Consider the following 10,793-nt stretch of genomic DNA (forward strand, 5'->3'; position numbering starts at 1 on the left):
CACCACACCACGTCACCTCACATCATCATCATCAGTTATAGCATTTATCTTTTATCATTTTCGTCATCATCGTTATTATTATTATTGTTATTATTAGTATTAGTATTATAAACATTATCATCGTTGTTGTTGTCGTCGTTGTTGTTATTCCCATACTTCCCAGATCAGGGCCAGAGAAACACCACTTTTGTTGTTGTTTTTCTCTTTACTAAACACAAGATCAGTTTAACAGCCAATCAAAAACCAATTACAAGAAGCAGAAACCAAAAAAACAAAAACTAAAATGTGAATCCTATTTTTTTTTTACATTAATTTTCCTATATATTTTTTTACTGTAATTTTCATGTGTTGTTGTGAGAAAGAACTAAATATAATACGGAAATTGAAAAAAAAAAAAAAAAAACGCTACCTTGACAACCTAAATTAAACGAAAGATTATGAGATTATTATGAGCATTCTTAACTGGTTCATGTGTAGATAGATAGATAGGTAGATAGATAGAGCGATAGATATTAGATAGATAGACAGATGGAGGTGGGAAAGGGAAAAAGTTAAAGCCAAGAGAGATACACTTGAACGATTGGTAGGTAGATGGAAAGAAAATTTAGATATTGAAATTGAGCTAGTGAGAGAAAATAGAGACAGTGAGAGAAATTAGAGCTAGCATAGATAAATAGCGCCACCACAAGAGACTCCCAACACGACCCCCTTTATGGCAGCGTCGGCTCGAGTCGTTTTGTTTGATATCCCGTGTCGTTCGTTCGCTCTAAGACTACTGAGGTGTGTGAGGAGGGATTCGGGGCCCCCACCAGACGGTTTAGGGGCCCTCCAGACGGTTTAGGGGCCTTCAGACGGTTTATTCAACGCCCTGGTCCACGCTCTGGCCACGGCGCAGTCTGGCGAAGTCCTCGAACTCCAGGTCCTCTCCGCCTGTGTACCCAGCATCGGGCTTGGCCTTGGTGACAGCACCTGTTAGGGAGGGGGTGGAGAGTTAGAGGGGTTGTAGGTAAAGGAAGGGGGTTTGATAGGGGGTTGAGGGTTAGGGTTAGGGGTAGGGGGTTTGTGGGGTTGATGATAGGTTGTTTGGTTTCTCCTGTCTTTTCTACAACTCCATCCTTCGCACATTTTCCTGGCATCCTTCTGTCTTTCCATCCTTCCTTCCAGCCCACTCCTAGTCCTACAGTCTTACAAGGAGTGGGATGCATGAGCTTGAAGAGGTCAGCCACCAGCTCTCCACCCATGCCTCCACAAGAGCTTTACCATCAGACTGTAGCTTCCTTGCCTCTGCCTCTCTTTTTCTTCCTCTCTTCTGTCATTATCTTTTCATACCCTCCCTCTCTCCAGATCTTCCATCCTTCTCGTTTTCTCACCATCACTCATACCCTTTCCTCCTCATTTTATTTCCTCTCCTCCCTCCCCTTTCTGCCTGTTCTCTCCTCCCTCCCTCTCTCCCCCTCTTCTTCCAGCCTTTCCTTGGTCATGCACTCTTATCTTTTTTCCATCCAACCCGTTTTCTCACCCTCACTCATACCCTTTCCTCCTCATTTTCTGCATTGGTTCTCTCCTCCCTCTCCTCTTTACTGGTTCTCTCCTTCCTCTTCTCCCTACTGGATCTCTCCTCCTTCCTCTCCTCCCTACTGGTACTCTCCTCCTTCCTCTCCTCCCTACTGGATCTCTCCTCCTTCCTCTCCTCCCTACTGGATCTCTCCTCCTTCCTCTCCTCTCTACTGGTACTCTCCTCCTCCCTCTCCTCTGTGTTGGTTCTATCCTCCTCCCTCTCCTCGCTACTAGTTCTTTGTCTTCCCTCTCCTCTCTACCTTTCCTTTCCTTCCCTCCCTCCCTCTCCTTCTCCTTCCACCCGTGTTCCTCTCCTCCTTCCTCTCCTCTCTACTGGTTCTCTCCTCTTCCCTTCCCTCTCTACTGGTACTCTGTTTTCCCTCTCCTCTCTACCTTTCCTTTCCTCCCTCTCTTCCTCCCCCCAGCCGTGTTCCTTGGCCATGCAGCCTTACCAGGAGCAGGGTGCAGGAGCTTGAAGGGCAGGTCAGCCACCAGCTCGCCACCCAGGGCACCACAGTTGAGCTTCACCCTCAGACTGTAGCTCACGACGATACCCAGGGCGTCGTTGGCGTTCTTACCAGCAGCCACCAGGGTAGACGAGGCCAGGTTGGCGTCTGTGTCCTGGTAGATAGACACAAGGGAAAATTAAGTCGATAAAAAAGAATAAGGAAAAAAAACTTCGACCGAAAAACACAGTGAAAGACGGTATATTTTTTAGTGTACTCACCCAAAAAAAAGTTTTGAATAGTACACGAGAACCTTTGTCAGTATTGCAAGACACCGTAGTTAATATTTTTTTTTTTCCTGTCTGTGCTAAAGTACGAGTTAATGGAGAGTGTTAATATTGTGTTTTTTCGCGTCTATGCCAAAATACGAGTTAATGGGGAGTGTTTGCAGTTTGATACGAGTATGTCACCAACCTTAAGCTTGCCGTCGAGGGCGATACCACTCTTGTTCTTGTTGGAGGAGGCGAGTGGCGTGAGGTTGAAGGTCTTGGCCAGGTTGGTGCCAGGGGTGATGGGGCAACCCTCCTTGGATTCCAGTGAGGCGACCTGGGGGAAGGCAGGTGCACAGGGTTAGTAGGAAATGGTAGGGAGGAAAGTTGGAGAAAGGGGAGAGAGTGGAGGAGCGAAGGAAGGCAAGGAGGAAGGTTGGAGAAGGGGAAGAAAGAGTGGAGGAGCAAAGGAAGGCAGGGAGAAAGGTTGGAGGAAAGAGAGAAGGTGGAGAGAGAGTGGAGGAACCCAGAAAGGTTGGGAGGAAGGTACGAGAAATGGAAGACGCGGGAGAATTAGCACGGTGTTGGTAAAGAGTGGTAGAGGAAAGTAGGAAAAGAGAGAGCAGTGGAAGACAGAGTAGAGGAACGCACAATATTAGTAGGGACGGGAGGAAGAAAGGTTAGAAAAGAGAAGTGGAGGAAAGAGTAGATGGTGGCACGATGTTAGTGGGGTAGGGTAGGGAGGAAGGTTGGAGAGGCGAAAGAAATGGGAGAAAAAACAACAGTACACCGTATCATTGTTTTCATTTTATAATACTGTGAGAACTGATCAGATGAAAAACTTATATCCATGAGTGTATTTATGTATATCGTAATGCCCGACATGAACACGCCTTATATAAGCAGGCATCTGTACAATATACTCGCTCAAGACACTTCACAATATACCCATTCCAATATGTGGTTTCAGTATCGCCATATCCTGTAGTGTGTTTAGGGTGTGTGGGGTGGGTCTTCGTGCAAAAATAGAGAATCAGAGGCTGAGAATACGCATACTTTTCCCCTTCTAATGACAGTTGAAAATGTAGAAAGTCTTGAGTTGTGTGATTTTAGGATTGCATTTGCCACATTTTCCCTCCAAGAGAATGGGGTTAGGATACTGATGAACAGAGGACACCAGTAATCTGGTGTATGGATTATTTTTTTTCTCCATTTGTTTTTCCTTCCTCCGTTCTGTTATTTAAAAAAAAAAAAAAAAAAAAAATACGGTGAAGTGCCATCTTTACTAACCTCCCTGGTGAATTGGCTGTTAGTCATGGTAACCTCGACGTGCTGAACGACCGCACACTTGATGAACTTGACGGTCTTCTTGCTGGCGTTGTTGATGGAGAGGTTGGCCTTGACCTGCTCACCGTGGTAGTAGAGCTCCTTGTCCAGCGTCACCTCCATGTTGAGCTTGCCAGAGGACAGCGCGAACCCCTTGCTGACGAGGGTGGAAGGCTGCCTCTTGCTGCCTCCGACGGGGGAGTACTGAAGGGGAAGGAGTCTTGTAAGATCTTAATGTTTACTAAAGGAGTTAATTAAGACGATGCCTCTTATTCTTATCGGGTAAGGAGGCTCCCCAACTCCCTAACACCTTTTCCTTAACGACTCATTCTCCAAACTACCCATTAACATCCTTTTATTTACTTCTGTTCATAATTAAGATCTTAACGTCTACTAAAGAAGCAGTTGATTAAGACTATGCACCGTATTTTCGTCTGGCAAGGAGGCTCCCCAACACCTCTTCGTTAACGACTTACGAAGGTTAATGAATGCGGTACCCGAACTCAAGAAACTGTCTGACTATGGTACCTGAAGTGAAAAAAGAAATACGTCCTTATAGTGAATACCTGGACCTTGGAGTTTTTTTTTTTTATGAAAGTTTGTGAATGCGGTACCCCAGCTCAAGAAACTTTATGCTTATGGTACCTGAAGTGGAAAAAAAAAGAAAAAACGTAATTATAGTGCCTACCCGGAGCGACCTTTCAGATTGGTGATGAAGAAAGTTTATGAATGCGTTGACGATGAAGAAAGTTTATGAATGCTGTGACGATGAAGAAAGTTTATGAATGCTGTGGTGATGAAGAAAGTTTATGAATGCTGTGGTGATGAAGAAAGTTTATGAATGCGGCACCCAAGCTTAAGACACGTTATGAATATGATACCTGAAGTAAAAAATAAATATATAAATAATAATAATAATAATACTAAAGTGCCTACCTGGACCTTCCTAACGGCCAGAGCCACGGAATTGCGGCGGTGGGGCTTCTCATCAGAGTGGTCGCCGACAAACACACGCAGTTCGTAGATAACACCCAAGGGCTTCACCTGAGGGCACGGCGTGGGTTAGTGGGAGAGTGGGGGACGGGATGGTGTGTAGGGGTAATGGGGTTTTGTGGGGGTTTGTGTGTGGGGGGGGATAATGTGGGTTTTGTGGTGGTGGTTTAGGGTGTGGGGGATGGAGTGTGTGTGTGTGTGTGTGTTGTATAATTGTGTGTTTTCACTTTTCATACATATATTTGCGTTTCTCTCTCTCTCTCTCTCTCTCTCTCTCTCTCTCTCTCTCTCTCTCTGTTTATTTCTGTGTGTGTGTGTGTGTTTTCGCGCGCATATTTATTCGTGTCATTTAATATATCTACATGCGTGTATTATTCGTATATGTGTTTATGTAATGTTGCCTACAGTAATACGGCTCCGCTTTTAGTTGAACAACATTGAAACCATTACATATTATTTGGAAAGCAGGTTGCATTCTCAGTCTTGTTATTTCTTGGTATGAATTAGAGCATCATCTGTGTCGAAACTACTGTGTATGTGTATGTGAATATGTGTATGTATGTGGATGTATACTGTATATGTATGTATTTTTGAATGTGTGTGTGTGTGTGTGTGTGTGTGTGTCGTAACCATAAACACACACATCCCCGCCATTGTAACACCTACAGCACTTCTACAGTCTCCCCCTCCCCTAATCACTTGTCTCCGTAGTACCCACAAGGTCATCTCGTTAACCCCCCACCTCAAACACCCTCACACAAATCCCCCACCTTACAGGATTACCCCACCACATAGGATTAGGGGATTCTATAAGGTTTCAAATTCGAATAGAGTGGATTTTATTTTTTTTATAACCAAAATTTTGATCGTGTCATTGATTGAGCCAAATTTCTCTCTCTCTCTCTCTCTCTCTCTCTCTCTCTCTCTCTCTCTCTCTCTCTCTCTCTCTCGTATCTATATTTAGCTGCCTAATCCACCCATTGAACCATTCGTCTGTCCATCCATCCACTCATCCATCCGTGTGTCCATCCATCCATCCCTCACCGTCTCATCCTCGCCGGAGTGGAGTTGGACGGATGCTGGTGCGGTCTCAGGGAGGGTGACAGCAAAGGGGTAAGCGTTGCCGCCAAGCTTCTTAATCAGGCGGTCCTGCACCCCGGTCAGCTCGGGAGTGCCGGCCGCTGGGTAGATCTGCTGAGTGGTGAGCAGGAGTTCCTTGCTGAAGCTGAGACCCATGACCTCATCCTCCTCGCGGCCGAAACGGTACGTGACCGTGACCTGGAAGACGGGGTAGAATGGATGTTAGAATGAGGGCTTTATGAGATGGATGTTAGAATGAGGGCTTGACGAAATGGATGTTAGAATGAGGGCTTGACGAAATGGATGTTAGAGTGAGGGCATAATGTTTGGACTGTCCGAATGAGGGTTTGATGAAATATATGTTAGAATGAGGGTTTAATGTCTAGATTGTCAGAATGAGGGCTAGATGAAATGATGGCTAGAATGAGGGCTTAATGTTTGGACTCTTAGAATGAGGGCTATGTGAAATGGATGTTAAAATAAGGGCTAGATGAGATAGATGTTAGAATGAGGGCTATGATGTTTGGGCTGTCAGAATGAGGGCTAAATGAAATGGATGTTAGAATGAGAGCTTGATGTTTGGACTGCCAGAATGAGGGCTAGATGAGGTGGACGCTAGGATGAGTGTCAGAATGAATGCAGTTAATAAGGAAGACTAGAAAGGGAGGTGGGAAGTAAAAAGAAATGGACACGACAAGAATGAGAGAAAGATATGGGCATCAGAAAAATGGCTAGTAGTGGACATGAGTAGGAACACTGGAAGAAATGGACATGTCAAGGAAGTGTGAAAGAAATGGACGTCTGAACCCAAACTTTACACCGAACGAGGATCTTTTCTTGGTTAATCGGGGCTGGATGGGTAACAGTGCAGTCGTGAACTTATCTTCGTGTAATTTTTAACGAGGACCTGGTGTTGGTATTTTGGAGGTTGTGTGTGTGTGTGTGTGTGTGTGTGTGTGTGTGTGTGTGTGTAGAGATGAGCAGAAACGTATGGCCCACGAATGTACAGTTCCGGACAGAAATATCGATCCACGTATCTGTCCAGCAAATCTGAAACTCATAACAGCATTTTGAGAAGTCTGCTGGGCCCCGAAAATCGCATTACTTGGTTACGAAATTAATTGCTCACTTTCTCGTTGTATATCGCAAGGAAGTGGATCGATATTCATGTCCGTAATAGTGCGTATAAGGATATTTTTTTTTAGTAATGGTATAGTTCCTTCATCTTACTTGGCAGAGCTTTTCGTACATTTGCAGCTTATTTTTCGTAACTGTATGGCAGGATCAGACGTACCACGGCTTTACATCCTTCCCATAGCACTTCTTCGTGACTAGGACAGTGGCAGTGTACTCAAGCCCTTATTAAACCTCACCATTCAGGGTGGAGTGGTGTCAATTTTAGGCCAAGTTAAAGTGAAAAGAGTATAGAAAATATCTGCGAATTATGAAAATCCTTGTAATACTTACGGCCGCGAAGACCTTGCGGCCCCTGAGGTAGTCATTGTCACACACTACGACACCATCGACGGGTTCGGTGCCGGCGGAGTTGTCTACGAAGTCACGGCGACCAAGATAGACCGTGATCTTACCTGGGGGGAGACGGAGAAAGCAATATTTAGTGCAGTTACCTCTTCGTGTGGAAATTTTACATTGTTATTATTATTGTTGTTGTTGTTAGTATTATTATTACATTATTTGCCATTCAGTACAAGCCCAAACACTGTTGGGAACGTAGTCGCAGAAGGCCAAGTAGAAACGGTACATTAGAGCACAGTGATAATTATGTGAAATGTGTCCTCTCATTCTTTGTCACGTTTACTCATCCTTTTAGTTACCCTTCTGTGTGACTCCGTTTTCTTTCTTACCACCTTTTAAAATTGTATTCTGAGTGACTGAATCCCTAACACCTCTCCCTAAGCGATTTATTCTGCATAATTACACCCCGACACCCACTGATGCAAACTATGTCGATATTGAAACGATATGAAGAAGGCACTGTAGAGGGGAGGGTCAAGGTATGGTGTGGAAAATAAATCGCTAAGGAAGAGGTGTTGCGAAGCCCCCATTGCCATCCAGAATAGTTGTCAGAATGAACTCTCCCATGCTGGCCAAGTACCATTTCACCACACCTTACCACCTTACCATACACCATACCATTTCATCATACACCATACCACCTCACTATACACCATACCATTTCATCATAATCACTTCATACACCATACCACCTTTCTGTACCGCCCTGCCTCATCTCACCATACCAGTTCACCATACACTATACCACCTCACCAAACACCATACCACCTCACTGTATGCCTCACCCCATGCACCATATCCAAGTTATTATTCACTGTACTAATGCACCGCACCTTGTTTCCACTCACCATACAACTTCACTCTACCATACTACCATACACTATACTACTTGAACATGCACAACACCACCTACACTTGAAAAACTCGCCATACCACCACTATACCAGTGAAGTGCGCTTTGGGAGTACGTGACGAGCGAGCGAGCACGATGTTATCACAATTACTCTTTGATATAAAATTGTAGGCGGAATCTCCGTTATTTAATTGCCAGAGTTGATACCAGAAATAATTGTTACGACGGAATATCATTTTTGATTTCGTAATTGAGGCGTTCACCGATTAAAGCCGAACTCTTCCTTGGAAAACTCAAGATTTCAAGGGGATCCTACGCCTATATGGGTGAGTTTTTAGTTAATAGAATTTACAGAATGAAGGTATCACATGCAAAAAAGAATGTCAACACTACTTCACATAGGAAAGTTATCAGCTTCTGAGCGTGGCTGTCGGGTCGGGCCGGGTCGCTCATTTCCAAACTTAACTGAGAGTAAACATCGCTCGCTTGCTCGTAACTATCTCCGTACACAGTATCACCTCACTATACTGCCTCACCGTGCTCCATAACCTCACCTTATGATTTAATTAATGTAAGCAATGTATGTATTGTAGCGGATGGCTTGCAGACGCCTGGATGGGTGGTCAGCTTAAATTAATCCATAGGGGGGTGTAATAGCACTTCCCATAGTGACCCACCGCGCCTCAGTGCTTCACGCTCCGGTATAGATGTGGAAAACTTTTGTACACCATACCACCTCTATACACCATACTAGTTTGCCTCACATCATACCACCTCACCACATCTTATTCACTGTCCCAGACGTGATACACCGTACCATACTGCAATACACCATAGTACTTCACCATGCCCTTCACTATACGCTCCCAATACTTAATACCATCTCACCACCATACAACCGTACCATACTATCTTTCCTGATGTCCCAAACATATGCACTGCACCATACTTCTGTTCACCATACCACCTCACTATACACCATAGCACCTTACCATACCACCTAACCAAATACCTTACCTAATATCCCATACCAGTGCACCGCACCAAACTTTCCATCACCATACACCATAACACCAAACCATATACGTTAGTTAATGCCCTACAGTATATTGATACACCGCACCCTACTTCCATTCACCATACCACCTCACCATACACCATACCATCTCACCATACACCATACGATCTCACCATACAACCTCACTATTCACCATACCATCTCACCATTCACCATACCACCTCACCATACACCATACCATACCATCTCACCATACACCATACCATACCATCTCACCATACACCATACCATACCATCTCACCATTCACTATACCATTTTACCTACACCTTACCACCACCATACCATCTCACCATTCACCGTACCATCTCACCATTCACCATACCACCTCACCATACACCATGCCAGCTCACCATACACCCAGTCTTACCATTGGGGGCGGTTTTCTTGAAGACCTTGACAGCGTTGACCATTGAAAAGAGTTTGGGGTGTCTTGCGACGAGTGAGTTAGCGAGAGAGAGTTGCTGAGAGCGACTGAGAGCGACAGCGGGATGGCACCACCTGGCTCTTACCTGCCTTATATACTCTCTCACCTGGCTTACCTGACTTAGTCGCTTAATTGGCCTTACGGTGGAAATCCTTGTTACTCTTACCTTTCTCACTCCCCCCCCCGTCCCCTCACCTCTACCCCACCCTACCTGCCTTTGCTTACCCCTGTTGATCTTCATTTCTCATTTTCTTGGTTTCATTTCTCTCTCTCTCTCTCTCTCTCTCTCTCTCTCTCTCTCTCACACACACACACACACACACACACACACATACACACACACACACACACACACACACACGTCCCCACCCACTCTGCTACAGAAAGTATAAGCTCATTCGTTGACCGTATGCCTGCGTCGCTCTGGTTAACATTGAATCAGCAAAATCTTCAGTCGCATAGTCGTTAGGTCAGCGGTCAGAATACCTCATCACACTCCTGCAGGACCGAATTATCAGTGGTCTGCTTCAGTGGCCAGTTCAGTCAGACCCTTCACTTCTCTTCAGGCACGGTCAGGTGAGGTTCAGTTGGCTCCACTCCTGCGTGACCCATCCACTATTTCATAATATTGACTTAGCAGCCGATGGAAAGAGCTCTAAGCCTGCCCCTCTCTCTCTCTCTCTCTCTCTCTCTCTCTCTCATCAGAATGTGACGATTTTTTTGTGGATAGTAGTAGTAATAGTAGTAATGGATAGTAGTAGTAGTAGTTATGGATAGTGTAGTAATAGATGTTATGGATAGTAGTAGTAATAGTAGTAGTAGCTTTAGTAGTAGATGTTATGGACATTAGTAGTAATAGTTGTAGATGTTAGGGATAGTATTAATAGTTGTAGATGTTAGGGATAGTAGTAATAGTTGTAGATGTTACTGGTAATAATAGTAGTAGTAGATGTTACTGATAGTGGTAGTAGTAGATGTTATGGATAATAGTAGTAGTAGTAGTATTTATTGATGGTAATGTTAGTAGTAGTCGATCTTGTGGATAGTAGTACTACTAATAATAGATGTTATTGATAGTAGTAGTATTAGTAGCAGTAGTTGTTGTAGCTACCACATTTTGATCTTGAGACGTAAAACCAGGAGACTGCGGGCTCAAGTTGCCCTTCTCTCGCAGTCCACCGTCTTCGTGTAGGGGGAGAGGAAACCAGTTGGGGGACTTTTTATGCCTGG

General features: G+C 44.6%; 1 protein-coding gene across 1 annotated transcript; it reads right to left on the bottom strand.

Annotated features, from left to right (window-relative positions):
* Positions 1–634: 634 nt before the first annotated feature.
* Positions 635–9,549, bottom strand: LOC145396829 (arrestin homolog). Its single transcript, XM_080270114.1, has 8 exons — positions 9,507–9,549; positions 7,139–7,260; positions 5,636–5,869; positions 4,535–4,642; positions 3,563–3,802; positions 2,478–2,609; positions 2,010–2,178; positions 635–969 (listed from the first exon to the last, which is right to left on the bottom strand). Exons 1-8 carry the CDS (start codon positions 9,547–9,549, stop codon positions 857–859), a joined length of 1,161 nt encoding a protein of 386 aa, XP_080126240.1. The 3' UTR covers positions 635–856.
* Between the last annotated feature and the right edge of the window lie 1,244 nt (positions 9,550–10,793).

The sequence above is a fragment of the Coenobita brevimanus genome, chromosome 39 (assembly GCF_032717465.1).
Source record: "Coenobita brevimanus isolate Jiangsu-jjx chromosome 39, ASM3271746v2, whole genome shotgun sequence".
NCBI lineage: Eukaryota > Metazoa > Arthropoda > Malacostraca > Decapoda > Coenobitidae > Coenobita > Coenobita brevimanus.